This window comes from Aquila chrysaetos, chromosome 8 (genome assembly GCF_900496995.4).
Source record: "Aquila chrysaetos chrysaetos chromosome 8, bAquChr1.4, whole genome shotgun sequence".
In the NCBI taxonomy this organism is placed as follows: domain Eukaryota; kingdom Metazoa; phylum Chordata; class Aves; order Accipitriformes; family Accipitridae; genus Aquila; species Aquila chrysaetos.
Genome location: NC_044011.1, coordinates 8,362,033 through 8,385,709, shown reverse-complemented (window position 1 = coordinate 8,385,709; position 23,677 = coordinate 8,362,033). Strand labels below are relative to the sequence as shown.

The 23,677-nt window shown below is 41.3% G+C and overlaps 1 protein-coding gene across 1 annotated transcript in view; it reads right to left on the bottom strand.

Moving 5' to 3' along the window:
- Window positions 1-396: 396 nt before the first annotated feature.
- Window positions 397-23,677, bottom strand: part of C8H6orf118 (chromosome 8 C6orf118 homolog) — a 37,974-nt gene continuing 14,693 nt past the window's right edge. The window contains 12 exon segments of the mRNA XM_041125402.1: window positions 397-444; window positions 5,601-5,666; window positions 6,657-6,710; window positions 9,697-9,887; window positions 14,042-14,100; window positions 16,212-16,301; window positions 16,303-16,334; window positions 17,589-17,610; window positions 17,612-17,646; window positions 19,520-19,642; window positions 21,909-22,429; window positions 22,462-22,615. Coding sequence (XP_040981336.1) covers window positions 397-444; window positions 5,601-5,666; window positions 6,657-6,710; window positions 9,697-9,887; window positions 14,042-14,100; window positions 16,212-16,301; window positions 16,303-16,334; window positions 17,589-17,610; window positions 17,612-17,646; window positions 19,520-19,642; window positions 21,909-22,429; window positions 22,462-22,615 — 1,395 coding nt within the window.

Genomic DNA, 23,677 nt, shown 5'->3' with positions numbered 1-23,677 from the left:
AGGAGCTGCATCTTCGATTCACTTAAATAACTTCCACTTGTGAGTTCTGTCCTGTGAATTTAATTAATACCTGCTGGTGCTCCCATAAGGAGCCACAATGGAAAGAGGGCAGTTATCTACTGAAAACTGTATAGAAGAACACAGCTATTTAAAACAACAATTATTAGCTATTTTCTAAAAATGTTATATGAAAATATCTCTTTATGCAGACAGTATAGCTATCCACAATAATGTATGCATTATAATATTTGATTCTAATATCCAACAGTAGGTTTTCAAGCCTGGATTCCACTTGCACAACTTCAAGATGTTAAGAGTACATTTGAAGTAGTGAGTATTTATCTTTCTATGATTCTTTACTCCATTACCCTTATTTTCTTCTGGATTCTCAGAAACTCATTCTTCATTTTCAGTTGTCAAGACTTGCTCTATTAGCTCCCACACCTTCCAAAAAAAGTATAGCATACAACCATGTCACATCCCAATTTCTCAGGACGATGACTCAGGTTTGCTGATTCCCAGGTCAGGATTAAGGTGAAAGGACACCAGGGATCCTTTAACTCACAAAACTCAACTTTTATTTGCTCGCAACAGGAATTGGCATGCTCACCACAAAAATTGGCATTATGCTGTGCCAGTAAACTGTGTAACGTGCTAACGATACATCACCAAACATATACTACAGGCCTTGCTTATTTGGGCATCAGTTCAGGGAAGACAATAAGACAAGCCCTCCCATTGAGTCACGAGGTTCAGAGCAGACCCCCTTGCTTTCTAGACTCCTTCTCAGAGAGGAGCCCAAAGGTGGCTGGGTCCACTTCTAGTCCCAGATTTGGTCAGCAGTTTATGTCTAAAGGGATGAGGTGTAGAGATTATGGGGGAAAAAAAAAAAAAAAAGAGAGAGAGAGAAGAGAAAGATTCCACTGGTCCTGGGTCCAGCATTGGTTCATTCAGCCAAGAGGTCCAGTCCCAGTGGGCTTGCACACGTGGGGCTTCAGTTTGTGTCCTTTTATCATCCTTGCCCTCCTTCGGGAGGACATTCAAACTTATTAGGCTAATTAGGTGTCATGAGCAGTTTGTGAGCCTTTGGGCTTGGGGGTTGTTTGGGGAGTGACTTCCCCTTCCCCGCAGACATGATCCTTCTCCATGCATGGTGAGCTGTCCTGCTCAGCATATCAGAACAGGTAGCTGTGCACCCTCCCTGTCCTGTTGCTGATGGGCTTCTTTTCACCTGGGGTTCCTTGCTAGGCAGAGTTCCTTGTTATGCAGAGTTAGTCGTTAACCAGAACTTGCCCCACCACAACGTTTGAGACATTAACTCTTTCAGTCTCTCACAAACCAACACACTCACTGAGCAGAAACTGAGATCTAAGTCAGTGACAGCCAACACAGGCAGCACTGGGGAGTCTTCCCCTAATGAGCCATACAAAAGGAACCAAGACCGACTCATCTAACTTCAGGCACTTGAAGTTGCTTAGAGGGAGAGAAAGATTGATCTCCATGATTCATTCTCCCTAACATCTTGCTAGATGACTGAAATTTGTTGGAATGGATCTAGGCAGAAAGCTACCATCCACCTGCCTGTTCTTCTCAACTGGATGCAGCAGCTCTACAATGTAAAGGCATGCTGTTCCCCTCTACAACTTTCTAAAGAACAGAGACCAAGAGAGACACTTTTCCTAGATCTGGTATTATGCACTAAAAGTAAAGATGGTTTATATCCATGGGACTGGTCCATAAGGTTTTACAATGCTGAGTGTGGACATCACTGTTTCCACAGCATAGCATGCTTTCCTGCTGCCTTTCTTTCCTACAATGACTTAGGCATGGATCAAGCAGAGCTGTTAAGACCTGACAATAAACAGAGGGGATTTTTTTCCTCATAAATATTTACTCACGTTAAAATGAACATATTTCATTGCATTTTGTAGTTGTTTTCTAGCCACTTTCTACAAAGTCCTGAGAGAGACAGGTGACCAATAACCAACTGAGAACAAAAAACTAAGTCCAAAAGGAATTTCACTACTTCCACTAGAGCTGTGGATACAACCATCTAACTAGGAAAACAAGTAAAACCATATGACTTAATCCATCCATTTACAGCTATACCATAGTGTTCAAACTTTTGTATTTTGAATATTTTTAATTTCTCAAACGAGCATTAAAAATAAAAAGGTTTTCATCAGATAGCTGCTAAGCCTGAAGAAATCACATTCTTGCTGCAGAAACAGTAGAAACTTGGCTAAGTAAATTGTTTGCTGCAAATTATTTATTTAGCTGCAGACACAGGCTAAATATTTGCCCCAATTCACTGGACAATCTCTTAGCACCTGAGGGAACCTTCTACTAGATATTAAATAAGTATTAATCCATGCTTTGCCTCTAATTAAATGTCATCTAAGTTATCTTATGTGCATTAAGGGCAAAGGATGATACAGTTTTGACTTCAGATAATTAGCTGCCCTCCTTTAATTATGCCTCAAGATAGGCTTTGATTCAGAAATCTCATGCTACTGTTAATGTTTCAGTCTCCCTGATCTGTCCTGGAGAAAGAGAATAATGTCAGCTCTAGAAATGTGATTCATAACATTGGGGGGGAGGGGCAGAATTTTGGACATCCGTTTTATAAAGCATCTTATTATGCAAACATCCCAAGACAATGTGCATCTTTAAAAGGTTTGTACTTAAGCTCTGCTGGAAGTAAAATGAACGAGTCTTTCTGTTACATTTTTTAAAACATTTAGTGAGAGTGCTTCTGTAAGTATCCCAGGGCTGATTACTTTTAATAATTAACATCACACAAATGAGACTAATTAACCTTGTATTCAACGTTATCTACTACGAATTACCTTGATGTTTTATTTCTAATAGCCTTTTGGCTGACCAATTATTCCACGTTAATAATGTTCCCAAATTTTAACTTTTCACAAAATACATCCTATTATCCTCTCAGACAGAACTATGCTTCGTTTTCTTCCAAGTTTGGTCTGTCAAATGACATTGACTTTTATCTGTTAAGTTCCATACCTGACCTGCAGGTCATGCAACTCTCATTTCAAAATCAAAGAAATACCAGAAAGTAGGTTCATGAACAGTTCTGTAATTTCTAAGCAGATGCAAGTGTGATCATGTCTTATCATCCTGTTTGCACCTTTCCTGTTGTGCATGTCCTTAGACCATGACCCATCAATATCTTTTTGAAGGGAAGGATCAGAGGACTCTCCTATTCATATAGGTCCTTTATGTCATCCTTACCACCTCAGCTACCCTGACTTATGTTCAGTTTCTGAAGGGAACGTAACTATCAGTAACTAACACACTTTCATGTAATTTTGCATATAATTTTGTAATCACCCATAAATTTCTAGATCTACTAGCACTCAGCTCTGGCAAAGCAAGTCCTGCAAATTTAAGCAGGAGGCCAGATATATGCTATTGTCTAGTAAGTGCTCTCTGTCCTGTTTGTGGGGAGACTACTTAGAATTCATGCTTTGCTTTACTGTTGTTCTCTTCCAATTCCTCCCCTCCCCCTTATTAAGCTTAATGAATGCATCCATCTATCCAGGAAATTTTAACAACATAATTCTTTGTACCATAACTTCATAGCAAAAAGCAGGTTGCTTTCCACGTTCATGAAATTATCATGAATCAGTGGTCTTAGGTCATTAGGCAGCAGCTCCTGAATTGAGAGCTATTTGCACTGCCACCCTCCAACAACAAAAGTCAACTCAAACTGTACGTACCACCTTGTGAAATCTTGTTGGCAATACTCAACTTAATCAAAGAGCCAGAAACAATAAATCAACTGAAGCTTAACCTTAATTTTAAGATTCCATAGACTCCTAGAATTCATCATTTTCTATTTTAAGCTAAAAGTTAATTGAAAATCTTTATATCTCATAAGATCTGAATTCAGGGTTCTTTTTTCCTAAGACTCAAGTCGTCTTTGAAAAAAAAGATTTTTCTTACTTTCCTAATACAAATTAAAAGTAAAAATTCCTGCTTGTGTCAGCAAATAAAACATATCCCCTTTAACACCAAATGTTGGCAATAAGATGAAAACAGAATGATTTTTTTCTGTACTAGTGGATCTTGTTCTCTGGAGTCTATAAGTATAATTTTGGATTTTTACCAACAATCTCATAACTGTGCGTGAAAGTGTGTGGCTTACAAACACAACGGGAACTTGCAGCGACTGTTCTGAGCACTATGGCACAAAACACCACCTGCAATCTAAATTTGAGAAACCATTCTCTTAGTGTTGTGTTATAACAACAGGAGACAACTCTGTAATGTCTGCCTAATGTCTGAAAACCTAAAAGGCTGACCCAAAATGCTCTAAGGTAGGGAGCCTTTCTGTGTGTTGCTCGGGCCTTTTACTAACCTGCAATGTCCACCTCCAGCTGATAGATTAAATCATTCACATTACACTTGCAGATATAAACTAACAAATCAGGCATACAGCAAACTAAGGAATTAAACTGGTTGCAGCCTGCTACTACCTGATTTGCCTGGATGCAGTGATTTCTTATACCAATAAATTGTAGGTGCAAAAATGCCTGTGGAAAATAGCAGGGCACGTGAGTGAAAAGCTACCTTCTGTTCTGACAATAAAATAGACTTTTCAGCTATTTTATAGGTATATTTTTTCAACTCATACAGAGCCTTAGTTATGGCTGACATTTGCTCAGTTTTTGTAAAACTTAGTGCAGGTATGAAAAGCAAACCTGTGAGCATCATGACAAATTCACAACCAATCTGAAGCTATGCCACATACGTTATATCTGAGTATAGGCATTTCATGGCATTAACAGCGCATGAATAAGTAGAGATAGCCTCTCTTCCATGCTCTTTCAGCTTGGATGGCTCCTCATCCAAGGCTTTGGAACATTAAAAACGTGGCAAGAATAAACAATCTTGGGCTAAACCTAAATACTGAAAGCATCACAGCAACAAATATATTCACTATTTACTTCTGACAGGCAGCATCAATAACCAAAGCTTCATACTTTAACTTCCTAAAACATGTTACCTCAAATGCTTGAGATGATCCCATAATCCACCCCTTTCAAACAAAAACAAACAAACCAAAAAAGATTGTTTATGTGAAACAAGTCTAGGAATCTCAAGCCAGTTCCCAACATAAAAAAATCCCACTCCACAAAGAAGTTACCAAAACTGGCACTAGTGAGCAATGTCAGAACAGAGAAAGGTTTGAACTCCTTCACATTAGGTATGAAAAAACATCAGCAGGACACTGTCAGAAAACTTAAAAAGGCTTTAACAAGTACCATAATGTGTCTGTTCTGCACCTAAATAAACAACTGAAGCAATCAGAGCTGTTAATCAAACACTATGTCTAATTCCCATTGTTAATTTTTCTTATTTAATACCGTGGGCCATACTGAAGTGAAATCTATAATACCTGATTATGACTCCCAGCTGCTACTGGGTGTGCTCTACAACCAGCTCTTGAATGCAGCTGCTATTAATATCTAATCTGTCTTACTTTGGCCTAGCAAGTTGTTACGACTGGCATTTCCATCACTCTAACACTTTCTGTGTAACCACACCGACATAAATATTTGAACATTTCAGACTCACCTTTGATCTTCCCGAGTGATTCTCAGTTTACCTAAAATTTCTGTGGTATTTCCTCCAGCTTCCTGTAAAAAAGACATAAATGTTGAGAAACATTGAAATATCCTTCAGTACATAAGAGAAAATCTGCAGTCATTGGCAACATGTCTGATCAGCATTTAAAATACTCCAATACTTTTTACTCCATTAACCTTGACATAAATTATAGTAAATAGTTCCTGTGTGACAGGAGTTTTAATTTAGCACTACATCTCAAGTTACACACGTCTTTGAGTCTGACATAGAGCCTCACATCTTGCCAGTTCTTGTACTCTGAGGGAAATCCAAGAGACGGTAAACCAGGTCTTACCATGTAAACAAGAAAGGGTGCTCATAGCATTGCTTTTGCTAAACAAATTACTTTTTGATACAAATGACTTGATTTTGTCTTTCAGCACACACGTCCATTTCTGGCTTTTAGATTGAGCTGCTAGATGAAACTCTGTTCGGATGCAAAGAGCTTTGTACTTCACATTTCACTAACATCTGAAATGATGCCTGCTCTTTTGGCTACTAACACAGAGCTTCAGACTTCAGAGCGTGCAGCAGAATATCATCTGAATCAAAGATTGTTTTATCCAAACTATTACTCACTTTTCTTCTCTCAAGACATCTGTTAGTCCCTATATTTTACAGAAGTCTTTCCAAGTTCTTGCTGAGCTATTCCATGGATTTTATATGTTGGAGTTATCTACCACAGGCTCTTTCCAGTGCCTTCAGTACAGTTGGAAGCAGGGTGCTTTTGCAGCTTTGATTTACATATTTAGACCAAAGTAGCCTAATAGCTCTCCACAGCAGATTTGTTTGTTTGTTTGTTTGTTTTAAAAAAAGAAGGTGGAAATATATCTGGTACCTTTTGACTTTCTAGCTGGCAAAGCACAGCAGGCATAATCTGGAACTTGCTGAAGCCAAAGAGAAGCTTTCCAGTGATTTGATATTAGACCTAGTGAAGGTAACTCGTAAAAACTAGTTTGCATTCTGCCTGAACCACAGTAGGTTCTAAGGAAATAACTTGCTTTCATTTGGCCTTGGAGAAACATGTCTGATTAGTTGATTTTCCTAGTTTCAGCCTGAAAAGGCAGTAACAGATCAGTTAAATTGTCACACAACTTTCCAGCAAAAGCAAACGCATCAGACCCACTTATCTTTTTAAAAATGCAATCTGTGTGGGAAAGAACATGTTGTACTTATGTAGCATTATGAAATCATGTTTTTAAAAGAATATGGAAATGCACTAGTTTAATTAGATTGCTCTTCTTCAATGATAATGGGCTTGACCTTTCAAATGAGGGGGTTTAAATGTTGAATTGCTGTTACAAATAGTAATAAAAACTCAGTAAGCCTACACAAGCATTTGGCCAAAATATCCTTGGAGGGTGTGCTGGTTTTGGCTGGGATAGAGTTAATTTTCTTCACAGTAGCTAGTATGGGGCTGTGTTTTGGATTTGTGCTGGAAACAGTGCTGGTAACACAGGGATGTTTTCGTTCCTGCTGAGCAGTGCTCACACAGAGCCAAGGGCTTTTCTGCCTCTCACCCCACCCCACCAGCGAGGAGGCTGGGGAGGCACAAGGAGTTGGGAGGGGACACAGCTGGGACAGCTGACCCCAACTGACCCAAGGGATACTCCAGACCATATGATGTCACGCTCAGCATAGAAAGCTGGGGGAAGGAGAAGGAAGGGGGGACATTCTGAGTGAGGGCGTTTGTCTTCCCAAGTCACCGTTAGGCATGTGATGGAGCCCTGCTTTCCTGGAGATGGCTGAACACCTGCCTGCCCATGGGAAGTGGGGAATGAATTCCTTGGTTTGCTTTGCTTGTGTGCGTGGCTTTTGCTTTACCTATTAAACTGTCTTTATCTCAGCCCACGAGTTTTCTCACTTTCACGCTTGCAATTCTCTCCTCCACCCCGACGCGGGGGCAGCGAGCGAGCGGCTGGGTAGGGCTGAGCTGCTGGCTGGGGTTACACCAGGACAGAGGGGCCAACTCTCCCATGGCCTGGAGGCCCCACTCCATTTTCCCTCATGGCTGCTTAGGCAGGATCAGAGGTTTCCCTCCCTTGCCAATGCGGCTGTCTCTGGCTGAAACAACTATACAACGTTGCCATCTGCTGACTGTCCATTTTCATTACAGTACAGAGAAAGCCCAGCCCCCAAAAAACCCAGTCTAGAAACCAGAGATTTATATTTAAAGACCTTCTGAATATTCATATTTGTTTTTAAAAAAGCAAAGAGAGGAACTTCTCATAGTGGCTATTTTTTCAGAGGACCAGATTTCATATACTCATTTGTTATCATGCTGTGGGAGCGTATCTTACAGAGCGTACGCAGGAACATTTCAGAAGGCACATGGAGCCTAAGATCTTCTGTTTGCCAGAAAAAAAAGAAAGGAAGTTGTCATGACTAATTGCTGCTATTCATTGTTTTAATACCTCGATACCAAGTAAATTTGTCTAAATTAACCAAGAGTTCACCTCCTCCCCCAAAGCTCTCTGATGCTAGAGGCCTGCTAATTGCTTCAGAAACAAGTGACAGACTTCTGTCTTGTACTCTCAGGTAGCAGTGCAAAGGATTGGATGAAAAATTTGACAGGAAAAACAATGATTTTAAATATATCATTCAATTTAAAGGCAGCCAAGCATAGTACAAGAACACAATGGCTGTACCTATACCTGACCTGGTGAAGAGAGAAATAGAGGCTTTGAGCAATTTTCATGTTATGTGTTTTTCACAGGTTTTTTTCAGCTTTCCTGTGACTTTCTGGCAGATCTGTTTTATTCTCAGTACAATTAATTAATTAATTTTATGTCCTGTCAACAGGCATAACTCTGCTTCAGGGGACAGAAAGTTTGGAGAAATGTTTGACCTTTTAGATGCTTAGCCAAACATAAGCTCTTCATAAACAACTGCTGTTTGCCCACCATTAAGAGCGAGACATTATTCCCTACTCATGCTGACTGTACTTTTAGCATCTATTTAGCTGCATGAAATTACCTCCTCACTTCACACAGCTGGAACACTTATCAGCTTAACCAGTGACAAGGACAGGTTAAAAGTGCCTTTACTGAGATCATGTGCTATTTCTAACTGCACAACTACCAGTAGAAAATGAATATTGTTTTTAAATGCTGAATGCACTAATCCTGCAGAAATTTGAAACCATCTAACTTTTATAGTTTAAGTGGTTCTCATACAAGCCACTCAGTATGCAAATTTTAGCACATGAACAAATCTCTGCAAGTTCTGTAGCTTGGATTGCACAATATTCAATACAAGCCTGCCTCTCACTGTTTGCTTTGTACAACACCAATAACAATGAGAGCTCAACCAATAATGATAGACCCTAGTGAATTACAAAACCAAAAAGGTAATAACATTATTCTGTAAACAACTATTCCTGTTATTATTTGTAATTTTATTAAAAATCAGTTACTTGATATCAACAATCCATCATAGACCTCTTTTTCAATCTAGACTTAAATGTGGCCTTCTTGTCTGTGTCTGAAATGTGTTCACAGCTATCGTCATTTATACATCCCCAGTGAATAATCTGCAGTGATGTTCAGTTATTTAAGCATCTGGAAACGGGATTTCAAAGGGAATCAGCATTGTCCTATCTCTCCCCTTTGAAGTTACTAGTATTCATTTCAAGGGTAGATGATGCCAGCTTGGGATACTTGAAAATCTCACCCAGAACCATCCCATTCTCCAGGCCAAGAAATACAACAGGTTAAAAATAATGATGCTGTAGTTGTTTAAAGTATATTTGGTTATAAATCCCCAAACTCGTAGCATGAATGCAGAAAGGGCTCATAATATGAACCCCTATATCTGTAGACCATCACCTGACACAGTGAAGATCAACCTACAAGCCTCCTCTTGCAGGGTCAGAGGCTGGACACTGTGGTGATCATAGAAGTGCCTCAAGTAGGCACATATGTTCTCAGAAGAGAAGATAAAGACTGCTGAGTATCAATCTCAGTGCTAAAGGGTCCACCTTGGTAGTAGCAGTTCTCGAGAAGCCTTGCCAGGACATGTTTAGAATTAATGATTTCTTGCCTCTATTTCTTTAAGAGTGTTTTCTATGATATCCACCGTCCCAGCATAAATGATTGTTTCTTTCTTCTCAGTCTCTAGTATGTTCATTTCCTCCCATTTATCGAGAACTTTACACCTCATAGATTCAAGCTGTTCAGAAACAGAAAGCTGTTTTCATGCTGTCGTCTTTGTCTCATGTCTGCCGCAGGTTTCTGGAAGTATAAAAATACACACAAAATTTAAATGACAGAGCTGGGAGCGGAAAGCTAACTGGCATCTAAGGCTGTGTCCATAGTGCTTTCAGTAGGCACACCCAAGTACAAGCTTGAGTTAACCAAGCCAAGTAGTACAGACCAGGAGCACCCACAACATTGCTCCCAGTTTCGCTGGTACACACACCCACTGTACTCACTCTTCATTTCCCCCAGTCTGAACACGGGTACACGAGTTATGCCACTCACCTTTCACCGTCACCCCCAACCAAGGCCCTTTAGCACTTCATGCAAAAATACGGTCAGGCTCTAGATGCAACGGGAACACAGCCAAGGAGGAAATCACTGCATCCCAGCAGACAGAACAGATAACAGCATGCAAGGAGCAGAATAAACGTGCTGTACTCCCCTAGGAGAGTCCAGAAAATGCACTTCAGAAGTTTACAGACCAGCTTCACTGCCACCTCACCCACTCACCTCACTAAAACAAGTCAATAATGCGATCCTCCAAGATCCTACATGGCCAGCTCACACTCCTGCCCAGCCAGGGTCTTATTGGAGTCAAAGATCTTTTCAGCTTTTCACAGCTTGTCAGCGAGCTCATCTGCAGCCTGCCAGTGTCCGTGCTGCTGCAGCCAGAGCTGTATTATGGGGCCTTGCCAGCTCCTCATCTGGGGAATGAGGCGAGCTACACGCATATCCTAATAGTGTCCCTCATTCCAAGGGTCTGGACTAATACAAATAAACCACTTTCTTCCCTGGGGACAGTGCAGCTCAAGGGCATGCTGTTTTATCTGTCTCCCACACCTTGGTTCACCTCTTGGTGTTTGTCTGCAAGGGGAGCTATGGAAAGCGGAGCAGCCAGGAAAGATGCCAGGCTACAGGGTTACAGCTCCGAGGCTCTGCTGTTCCAGGGCAGGCAGAGAGGGGAAGGAAAGAGGGAGGGAAAGCACTGACGAAGGGAGTGAGAATGGGAAGAGGAAGAACTGGTCTGTCTCTGCTGTGTGAGAGCTCCTAATGGTGCAACCTGGCTTGTCTGACTGATGCAGCGAGCAGGTCAAAAAATCCTTGTGATTGAGGCTGCCCTGGAGCTCATTAGCCACAGTAGTTCATTAGCCATATTTGCAACATAACGGCTTGGTGCCATGCTGTCAGATTCAGGACTAGGCCACTGTGTTAGGTAATGACAATGTTTGAATGATTAAAGACTGCCTGTTTTGATCCCAAGACACCTAAATTTCCTGCCCTCCAAGCAGCTTGTCACAGGCAGCCAACCGCCCTCTGCCTCCCTCTGGTCTGCGGCGCAGTATCGATGCGCAGTCAATGGTCCAGGGAGAACCGACAGCTTTGATGAAAAACAAGGCAGGCTGGAGGAAGAAAGCCTGAGCCCAACTTGAGCTATGCACTGCCTCAGGTGGGGAAAGTGCCTGACCGTGCTTCCTGCTGCCCTCTGTCCCAGGGGCTAACAGCCACTAGCTTCTCAAAAATCCTGTCCTTTTGTGTGAGCCCCTGAAAATGATAGAGACCATTTCTCCCACTCCGTGAATCAAGATAGCTACTGGTCCTGGAATGGCCTTCTAGTAATGCTACCTGGAGGGAAGGAAATAATGCCTTCTTTTTTAGAAAAGATTGAGAAAACATTTCATTTAATTTTAAAAAATAATCAGATCTCCATTTTTTCCCCTGGGAAACTGTAAAGTTCTTATTTCAACTTGCATTGAATACCTTTTTAAATCCTTAGCACCCCTCACAAAAAAAAAAAAAAAAACACCACCAAACAAAACCCAACAAACAATATTTGCAGAGCCTTGTTCTCTAAAGTGCCAGCACATTAGCACATTTGGCCCAAATTTCTTGGCTTGGGCTTCTAAATACAGCTGTAACACAGAAAGAAGAACAGCAACATTTACAACTTTCTGACTTGGCTGGTTTTGATTCCTCAATGTGTATTTGAGGAAAGTAGGGAGGGGAAGTTTGAGGTTAACTGAGTATGTATTTTTTAAATTAGTACCTGGTATAGAGGAGAAGGGGAGAAACCTTACCCCATTGTTTAAATGTCTTTTAGCTCATTTTATGCAAAACCATTCCTCAGATATGCCTTTGCCTAGAGAGATCTGATTGTTTTATTCATTAGTCCTGCAGGAGACCCAGAGCCAATGACTGATTTTATGGGGTTTTTAGTGGTTGGCTGCAAAGCTCTGGAATTCAAAACCCATACCACACTGTAGAAACAAACATAATCAGGACAGCTGCATTCAGGCATACATTCATTGACGGGAAGACAGTTACACTAGGGAGGAATTTGGGCCAGTTTAATTGCTGAGGGAAAAAAAAAAAAAAAGCAGAAGCTAGTTTGATTGTTCAAGCATTGTTCCTACCGAAGGTGTGTTTGTAAAAGTGAGTTAGAGGCCAGTGATAGGAGCTGCCCATGGTGAAGTTAACAACTGCCCACAGCCTGGAGCAGGACACTAGGACACTGAGACACTGTGCAGAAAGCAGATTTAGATCCTTCTCTTTCCTCAATGAGGAAATACAGAAGGCATTATATATCACCCCTTAAACAGCTGTTTCCTTATTTACCACATTATAATTTGCTAACTGGCATGTTCGTATGCTCTGGAAGAAAACTGTGTTTTGAGTACAGGTTTTCAGTAAAGGCGTAAAATGCAGGTGTATTACAGTCAGACTAGTTATACTATACTCTACCCTGATGGCATTTCACAGGATTTCCCAGTTCATCGTCAGCCAGCTTTTCTTTTTGCTCTTCCACAACTTTCCAGATTTTTTTATTTTATCTTACTCGAAGGTCCTGATCCAGATTCTTTTGATTGAAGGCCTTATCAAAAGACACTCCTTTCTCAAGCAGTACACAAACAGACTGTAAACCTCATTGCTGTTTCTGAACCAAAGTACCCAGCAAGGATCCAAGAGGGACTGGGCTATTGTATGGCTAACTAGAGCACCCAAGACTGATACAGTGAAGGCTGAAAAGAAACTTAAGAAGGGCACATGAAAGCATGTGATTCAGGGCTTAACCTACTCGTAATAAGCATGAGATCCAGTTACCACGTTTCTGCCAGCTGAAGGGTTTCATGAACCATCCCCTGAGACATCTTTAATACACCAGAGTGCTGTGACTCTGACAGTGACAGAATCAGTCAAAGACTCATAGAGATGATTTGATGGTTCCCTAGGTTTCTTCAGCATTAGAAAGTCTCCCACTGATATCTACTGGTTTCAGATAAGGCTAGAAGTGAAAGAAGTAAAAGAAAGATGTTATGCACCTGATTTCATAGAATCATAGAATGGTTTGGGTTGGAAGGGACCTTAATGATCTTCTAGTTCCAACCCCCCTGCCATGGGCAGGGACACCTTCCACTAGACCAGCTTGCTCAAAGCCCCATCCAGCCTGGCCTTGAACACTGCCAGGGATGGGGCATCCACAGCCTCTCTGGGCAAGCTGTTCCAGTGCCTCACCACCCTCATGGTGAAGAATTTCTTCCTTACACCTAATCTAAGTGTACCCTCTTTCAGTTTAAAGCCATTACCCCTTGTCCTATCACTACATGCCCTTGTAAAAAGTCCCTCTCCAGCTTTCCTGTAGGGCCCCTTCAGGTACTGGAAGGCTGCTATTAGGTTTCCCTAGAGCCTTCTCTTGTCCACGCTGAACAACCCCAACTCTCTCAGCCTGTCTTGACAGGAGAGGTACTCCAGCCCTCTGATCATCTTTGTGGCCCTCCTCTGGACTCGCTCCAACAGGTCCATCTCCTTCTTATGTTGGGGGCCCCGGAGCTGAACACAGTACTGCAGGTGGGGTCTCACGAGAGTGGAGTAGAGGGGGAGAATCACCTCTCCTGACCTGCTGGCCACGCTTCTTTTGATGCAGCCCAGGGTACAGCTGGCTTTCTGGGCTGCAAACACACATTGCCGAGTTATGTTGATCTTCTCATCAACCAACACCCCCAAGTCCTTCTTCGTAGGGCTGCTCTCAGATTTCATTAGATGTCAGCACATTTTGATCATACTATCAGGAAAAATCTCAACAGCTGAGGTAATTTTTGGTTGGTTTTCCTTCCAACCCTTTAGAACACCTTATTACCATAATTTGTGTCATATTTCTTTTCTGCTTGACTCAGAACTGTCCTATCACTCACCTGGTTTATCTTCTGGAGTTTGGCTCATCCGTAGCACCATTTCTAATTAATTCTTCAGTCTAGAATAGAACAAAAGAGAACAACAGTTGCACAAATATCTTTTCAAGATCATATACAAAGTTAGATGTGAGCGAATAGTTGTTACACATAATGATGATTATTACACATGTCCAGAGGCCAAATGTTGCTCCAACAGGGCATAGAGCAAATTCAAGCTCATTCATTGAATTACAGCAAAGTGACTCCAGGTCTGAATGCTCAGTGATGCAAAGGAGAGAAGAATTGACTCTCTGTGAGGAGCTAAGAGCATTCAAACAGTCACCCTCTACTTCATTAAAACTGCAGCTTCTTCTCCTAAGAGGGGAAACCTCTTGTTCACTGAATGAAAATACTGAAGCAATTACACATTATTACAAACACATTGAGACACACAGGTATCACAATAACATAAGTGGACAGCTTAGTTCTTTGCATGTACTTCAATACTCTTATTTCCCCCCCCGCCCCCATCAGATCTCAAAAATCCTACCAGATATTCTAACATCTACTAATCAAAGTTATTTTTAAAAAGTCATCAGTCTTGCATGAAAATCTTTTCCTCTGCCCACCCTCCAAGGATAGTTTCCCTATACATAGAAAGGACTACACATGGTCCATAGCAAGAGGAAAAATTTGGTCTTAGGCTCCCAGTAGCAACTAATGCATGCAAATGAATCAGATTTTGATTGTTAGTTTTCATGCAATGCTAGAAAGTTGTCATTAGGATAGTGCAAGTTCCTAGACTTCTCTGGAAAAAGATTGCTATCCGGAACTGAACAGTCTTACACGGTATTGGATTTTTATACCTACAGCTGTCAAATCTCTCAAGAACTCCTTTAGATCATTCTAGGATGTTTATCGTTGTTCCCTTTCAGCCCTTTGGCAGAAGGCAAAATGTCATATTTTTCCCCTTTACCTCTAAAATATTTATAAAAGCTTGCAGTAAAATCAATCTCTGTAGCCTAGATAAAATTTGCATATGCGTGCTCTATAAATATTCCACACTATGCCCCTGATCCATCTTATATTCATGCCAGTTTGACTTTATCCCACAGTAACACATCATGAATTCTCTCTCTGTAGACAAGTATAGACATGTAGAGTACTGGGCCACTGTTAATTATCTTTCTGTTTACACTAGCAAAAACTGGTGAACCTGAGTTTCTTTCACACTCCAGTATCTTAACTGCAGAATCATCCAAACTACATTTCAAAAGCACAGTGTAAATATTGTAATGTGTACACACTAAATACACTGGAAACAACAATGGAAAAGACATAAAAGACTTCTTAAGTCATCTATTCTAGTTAGAGTAACATTTACAAGAAGAAGGGTTGGGTAAGAAGGGGAATGAGCAGCTTAGTGAAAGAGTGACTTCTTAATTCTTCAGGTTCAGACAGTGGAGGGGGCAAGAACAGGAACGTTGGTAGGTAAGATCTCCTGCTAGGACAGCTTTCAAGCCTAAAGGTTAGAGATCTAGAATTAAACAACCATAAGGTCAAAAGTTGAGGGTAGCAAGTCAGGTCAGAGCAGGAGTAAGGAGATTTGGAAGCTGTTATATAAATATCAGGGTCACACAACAGAGGCATGGAAACAGTGGGTCAGTCCAAAGAAGACAGGGAGCCTCAGAAAGTCTGAGAATAAGCTAATCAGAATAAGGAAGTCAGACCAAGTCCTGTCTTAGAGGACAGGACCCAGGCAATTGAAAGCACAGGCTTTGTTGCCTCCATAATGGGAGCAAAGCCAACGTCCAGCAAAAGTGACACAGTCTGAAATTTAACAATGCAGGCTGCAGTCTGTGTGGTCAGGAGACTTCTCTATGATGATGTAAGCTCTTTGGTGGGGATCAATCGGGAATGGCAAAAGAAAGCTTTTGTCCTGCTCAGAGGTAAACCATGTCTCCCAGCGTGATTGGTACAAAAGATGGGGATAGGGGGGAGATAAAAAAAATGTATATTAAGAAAGGAGAACATTTTTTGCCTAGAACAGGCCATCCACAGGGTCTAATCCCTTGGCCTTCCCTCCAAGATCTGACAGTTTAAAAACTTCAAGAACTCTGTTTACTTGTTTCTGCTTTATCCCATCTACCTAGCTGCTGCTAGAGGGATTGACAGCATTTGCATCACTTACTCTTTGTTTCTTTCTGGAGCAGTACTGGATTTCTTCACGAGAATCTGCACATCTTTCCTGTGCACCTGTATTTCTGGAGCCTTAAGGCTCTATTTCCATCCCTTTGACCTGATTCTACAGAACCTATAAGAATGCTTGAAAAAGAATTAAATGTGAAGTTATGTCACTGAATATTTATTTCCTTTGCTACAGGTTCTGGTATAATTTTTAAAATTACATTTTCAGTAAAATTCAGTTCTAATGAAAACTTCTGAAAGAGCTGCTTTTGAGACTAAGAGCTAATAAAGCCAGACATGAACAAAAAAAATCCCTATGGCAGGTTTTAGAGTCACTCGAAGTTCTTTCCATTTGTAAATAGATTAAAGGTTTGTAACAGGAAAAAAGGAATACAGATGTTTTTCTGTGCGTGTCACAGCCAGCAAATATGAAGACTCAGACTCATGCAAACTCTTTGCTTTTGGGCAATCCTTTCAGGTGTTTTTCCACTGAGCAGTGTGTTACTCATCCTAGAGAAAGCACTTATGCTGTCAACTGTGCCACGTTCATCATTACCTTTCATTTTCATTTCAACAGATTGTCAATATCACACAGGAGCTCCCAGGCTCAATGCCAAAGAGAGTGGATAACTAGGGTGAAATCCTCAGAGCAAATCCAAAGGATTGGCTCTGAGTTGATGGAGAACACCGGCCTAAACAGCTATCAGGAGCGGAAGGGGCTAGTTCTGGAGTAAGGAAAGTAAAAAGAGGAAGAATACAAAAGGGTCAGCAAGAGAAAGGCACAGGGACTGACAGGCCCAGGCTGGGCTGAAATGGGGTCCTGTGTCATGGGCAGGGTGGGAAGAGACTCCAGGAGGGCTGGGCAGGGTCAGTCAGGGATGGCTCTGCCCTCAGGGCTTGACATCTCCTCTGTGCTCTCTTTCTACTTCCATAGCGGAGCACACCTTTCCTGGCACCTATTCCTTTTCCCAGAAGTAAGATGTCACTTGTGGGAGAGGCGAGGGGAAGGGTGAGTGGCACTATTCCTGGCAGCCTGAGGCCAATGTCACCCTCTGTACAGCAGCACTTCTGCAGTAAAGTTGGCACAAAGCCTGATGTGGCCCTGCCAAAGAGGAGACAGAAAGACAATAGGTTTGATACTTCTGAAATCCAGCACAGGCTATTCAGCCAATGCTCTGCTTATTCTGTAGCATCTGCTGTCTCAGGTTTCTCTACTCTGGGTTGCTCCTACAGAAGCTGTTGTAAGCAGTGAAGGAAAGGGCAAGCACTAGATCTCCTGTGTCAAAGATAAGGTCAGGAAGTGCCAATATCTGACGTCAAATACTTAATTTCTCTGTAGCATCACCAAGGAAAGGAGCTAATATTGACAAGCAAATGCTACCTTGTATTGTGCTGTAGGCAGAGTCCAGAAGCATCATCACGTACAGCTCAAACTCACTCTAAATGGAGAGGAAAGAAGACCATCGAAAAATGTTTAATGCAGTCCAGATATTACAGACTCTTGTTTCAGTTTGGCTCCAGGAAAATCATACCTTTTGTGCTGTGACAGAAGGCTTGTTTACTTATGCTACCACACACGGGTTTGTTCAAAACCCAGAGGTGATCATTTGGATTTTGACTATGCCAATATCATTCTCAGCACAGTTCACTTACCCAACTAGCTCCTCTTCCTCAAGGATTTCTTGCTTGTAGTGCCTGCCCCCTCTCCCGTTCTCTTGCCTATAAATGCTGGATTTTAGTGGGTAATTATTTTGTCAACAAGTATGGAGGAATTATGGTTTTTGCCCCCTCAGTTATTATAGGAAGAGTCAATGTAGAATTTCTACCATCATTAGTGCCACATCACAGTGTACAGAAGCAGAGTGCAACTTCATTTTTCCCCCATAATATTTCAGTTGTGTTCCACACGCAAATCACTGTCCTGAGTGCTCAAGAGAAGAAACAAACAGATTTGGTCCCCAGATAAAGGATTTCAAGTGTCATGCTTCACCATAGTGAAAAATTAAAAGGAAAAAAAGAATAGGAAACTGCCTGATAAGTCAGATAAGAATTATCACTCCTCACATGTAACTGTCAAAGTGTGAAGTGGAAAAATAATTCATCAGTAGGTTACAGCCTGGGGTTTTTTTCCCCAAAAACATTTTAAGGATTTTAGAATTAGGGCTAGAGTATCAGAAAACAACTTAGTGAAGGTTGGGGGTTTGGGGGGTTTTCATTTGTTTGGGGGGTTTTTTTAGTAATGCGTTTATCAAAGTGCTTAAGTGGTAGCCAGATGTTTGGTGTCTGTTTGTGTAACATTAGGGGAAACTTGGGAAAGAACTCTTATGTCTTTCCCAAAAGCTGTCTGCCCTTCTCTCCTGACCATATAGAGACATTGGAGCAAACGCAAATATAAGTATTGCATGTGATGCTGCTGTCTTGTAACCTGGGGGACACTGCAGGAAGAAAGAGTCATGGCTTGCTGCTGTATGGTTAATTAAAAGGCATAAAGTCACAGTAGGAACACTAGGACACACGCAAGGACTTGTCATCTCACTAGTAGGGCCAGAAGCAGAACTGGGAATGCACTAAAGACAAAATCACATGGCTTTTATATAGCCACGCAGTTTAGTTTGCTGGTCAGCTATAAAAAAAAAATTGAAGGAAACACTTAACACATACACAGTCGTGGCCCTAATGTGAATGAATGAAAGCAGTGACTGAAAACGTAGCCTGCTGCTGAACCACTGAGCATGAGCAATTTCCAATTCACCTTTCTCCCCAGTGCTATTTCTTCCAGTCTTGTGACCTCTGCATCTGCAGATGATTTGCAGAGGTGTGCAATTCCTTGTGACTTCTCCTGTCTCCATTAACGTGATGATGCTTGTAGATGGAAATGGTGTCTGCTCAAATCACTCAGCAGACTGGAAAACAACTTTCTATAGAGGCATATCTCTTAACACTTCTATTCTCCACTCTTCTTTGTTTACCTGTGTACAATGGGAGAAGGAGCCAAAATGAAGAAGAAATCAGCCATCCCCTTTGAGACCACAAGTGATTAAATAAAAAAAAAAACCCAACTATGATGCTATGAGCCCATGAAGTTTGCTAGGTATGTTGGATTTTAACATGTGAGCAAGGGGGCAGAGAAAAGTCTGCTGAAGAATACAAATCCCTGGGAGAATCACTTTCTTCACTGTGGCTAAAAAGGGTTAAATGTCCCAGATGCACTGCAAAAAAAACTGGCAAAGTGCATTGGGAGATAATGCATTTCAAACGATAGTTAAGGTAAGTTTAGTTTATGTTGTGCTAAAGCTTAGGAATATTTCTTACGTTAATTTCCTTCACAATATCACCAAATATCAGAGAGCTGTTGCATATATCTTCAAATACTTCCTCAACAACCTGTAGTCACTTGAAATGGAGGGGATCACAGCCACAGATTTTCTGGAGCTCCTGTACAATCATCAAAATGAACTACTACATACCTGCATGTGCAGAAGGTGCTCTAAAACAGTTGCTGTCAGAATGTATTACATTGTTCAAGTTCATGCCATTTCTCTTGACAGTATGCAGTAAGAAATATCATAAGAATCCAGATCAACTCATGGTCATAGCATGAATTCTGTATTTTGATCATCAGTAAGAAAGCTCACATTCAACAAGACAGGATGTACCAATTATCAAAAAGACTAGTAGAAAACAAAGACTACAGAGATTTGTGTGGCAGAAGACAATTGCTACACTACACCTCAACTTATTGTTGAATATCTTGCTTACATCTTTACAGCCAATCCTTCCATAAGTATAAAATAGTCTATCTCTACTGACTTCAACAGATCATCTCCAGGTTTGGAAGAAGCAGCCCTTGGAACACATTGCGTTCCTTAAAGCAACCGTTAGCTCAGAGAGACATAATTAATAAATAAATAACCCAAGAAACCCTGGCTAAGGAATACAACAGTTAAAATCATACACTTATAATCTCATGGTTATACATACCAGCTCTGAGTAATAAACCTGGGAGAAAGAAAGAAAAAGTCTCTTAGGCAACCTAAGAGTTGTGCTCTCTTAACAGTTGTGCTGTGTTCCTCTGTCATGGGAACTTTTTCTCTGGAGTGCTGTTGGCCTCACTTCAAAGTGCTCTGTTCCTAAGATTAATTTCTTCACAACGAGCCTCTTTTAGGTAGATAATAGACTACGGCAGTTTTTCACTTTGTGAATATCCTCGTTTCAAACCAAGGCTGATTGATAGAAATTTTGACCATTTAATCAAAGGGCAAAGATTGCCATCACTGCTAGTTAGTACAGCTTTCTGCTAAACTTTGTACCAGAGTTGCACTGTGTCACAAAAATTGTACTGATTCAAATTGTTTCTGGCGAAAATGTTTTCTGGGAAAAAATGCTTTAAAAATTACAAAATCAAGCTGTTATCCTGCTATAATACTGCACTTTGTCTCTTCTGTTTTCCCCCATCCCTTCTTCATTTTACTCTGGCCTCTCAGCCCAGAGGCATAGGAGAAAGTTTGCTTGAGGATATTTACCAAGGTGGGAAGTAACCAACTTTTTTGGCAAGTTGGTTGACCGCATGGCAGATGATACTTCGTAGAATCCAGTGGAACATGGACTATGCTGCTTCTCCAAGAGTTATACCCACAAGTAGATTGAAAGAATTTGTCACCCTCACTTCCCTCATTTTGCAGAAATTTTCTTGAAAAGCTTTGGTAGCATGTTGGAGGTATACAAGAAAGACCTCTGCTTATTTGCTTGATCATTTCTTTGCTTGTTTCTGGTATACGTAGCACTGCTATTGGGATGGCTGTTTCAGTCAAGCCTGACGTCTATTTTCTCTGTCAGCAGCCCTCTCTGCCCTGGTCCTGCAAACGCCACTGCTTAATTCTCTGTAAAACACCCTTAATAAATCAGCTGGCATCTTACAAAGGATGAAAACCTGGCCGTAAGTACCACAGTGAAGGACAAGGTGCCAAATTCTTTCAAATTACTCTCATCTACATGAAATTACAGTTCTTCTCTCGCCCATGCTAGCCTATTCATTCCTTAGTTTACTAACACGCAACTGCTTTCATTAAGTTCCATCCTTGATTTCTATGAATCCAGTATCCTCTCACTCCTACATTTGGCTCTGAGTGATGATGAGATTGTAAATGCTTCCCCCAGGGCAGCAACTCAAGCAACACAAGCAAATTCTGCAAGGCGTATGTGCCTGACTGACCAAATTCACTCCCCATCCTACCCATCACGAGAGGCCAGCCAGAGTGCAGCAACTGTCTGTGCATAAAGACATAGTCTACAGCACACATAGGGAAGGTACCTGCTTTTACAAATTATCTCAAACATGCTGCTAAGCAAGATGCTGAATATACAGTTCCTACAGAGCTGCTGACCAACAGTGATTTTTCCCATACAGGTCACTAGCTTGCAAGATCCTGCTTTATTGTATACTTAACACAACATTTCCACATGACAATGGAGCGAAGGGTAAACAGTGGCATACAGCTTTGGGCTCAGGGTTTTGGAGCACATAGTAGGTGCATCTTACAGTTGTGTGACTAAGCAAACACATGGGGTCATCTCTCTGACAAGGAGAGAGAGATGATTTTGCCTAAAGCCATTCCGTTTTCTTGGAACACACATCACCAATCCACCCAGAAAGATAATGCAAAATATACCTTTCCATCAACCTGGGGACTCTTTTTCTTACCTTAGCCAGCTTGCTTTCATGCTGCTCTGATACTTTGTTCCCTGTGAAATCATTCTGTAATAGTTCATGCTTTGCTATTTCCTTCTGGAAATATAGGAACTTGTTAAACTGTTCAGTTTTAGTTACACCAGCCAAGTATGAAGGTACAAACTGGTATTACTCCTTGGCAAGCTCCCCAACACACCATCGACTGTTCTTAAGTGGTTTGTCTTTCAGCACCATAATCTCTGACACACCTCACTCATCTCTTTTGAGACACATATGGAGTCCGTCAGTTCCCTCCTCTATTTTCTTTTTACGTGCTTTCAACTTTAACATTTCCAGTGGAGTAGAAAAATCTGCTGAGGCACCAACACTGGTCACAGGTGACTGTGGATGTCTGTTGTTAGGACAGGAATATTCAGCCTGTGCTGCAAGTAGAGGGATGCTGGAACAAAAGTTACCTGAAAAATCTTTTCATCTTCCTTGCTCTCTCTTTTCAGCTGGGAATTGATTTCTTTCTGTCAACTAGTTTGTTTCCTGGCAGAGTACCACCACCCCTGTTTTATTTCCTTTGAAGGCTTATAAAGCTTGTTATGATTTAAGTGTCCGGAGGTGTAAAGTTTAACATCTGTTCTGTAGGCCATTTCCACACTATCTCAGAGATGAGCCAGGCTCCTCACTTGACAGTTTCTCTCCATGATGAAACAGGTTGTTGTAGAGCACACCTAAGAGGAAAGACAAAATATACTTTAAAAAGGGAAAACTTTAGATGGCAAAAACTTTCAACACAGAACAAAACTCTTCCGCTTTTAGAACAGAGTATTTTAAACAGACATGGCCTACAAAAATATGTTACCTTCCTTCTTATCCACATCAGTATACAAATAATCAGACAGACCTGGAGACACATGTGTGTTCCTGCGAAGCTCAGCCTCTGCCCACACTTCTTGGTAACACAGTCTCTGATTTTTTCCCTCAGGTCTCCCCATGAATTCTGCCGCTAGAGAGAGCAGCTTCTTCTGCCCATTCATTAACTCTAGACCGAAGGCTGATCCCTTTCTACAATATGTCAAATAACTCTTTTCACAGACTCTCAGTATTCTCATTGGTGTGTTGCTTTAGCAATTTAGTCTAATTTTAAGTCTAACTTTGTTACCTGATAATCTTGTGCCAGTTCTTTGCTTTCAATAGTTCTTTCCTTGCCATCTACTCTTTCATGTCATTGATAAAAAGAAGTCATGGCTCCTCTCAGCCTTCTTCCTTTTGCCCAAGCTCAGCATATGTTGTTGTCCTGGTTTCAGCTGGGATAGAGTTAATTGTCTTCCTAGTAGCTGGTACAGTGCTATGTTTCTGAGCTAGGTATGAGAAGAATGTTGATCACACTGATGTTTTCAGTTGTTGCTAAGTAGTGTTTAGTCTAAAGTCAAGAATTTTTCAGCTTCTCATGCCCAGCCAGCGAGAAAGCTGGAGGGGCACAAGAAGCTGGCACAGGACACAGCCAGGGCAGCTGACCCAAACTGGCCAATGGGGTATTCCATACCATGGGACGTCACATCTAGTGTATAAACTGGGGGCACTGGAGGTGGGGGGATTGCCGCTCGGGGACTAACTGGGCATCAATCGGCAGGTGGTGAGCAATTGCACTGTGTGTAATTTGTATATTCCAATCCTTTTTTTATTACTGTTGTCATTTTATTAGTGTTATCACTATCATTATTAGTTTCTTCTTTTCTGTTCTATTAAACCATTCTTATCTCAACCCATGAGTTTTACTTTTTTTCCCAATT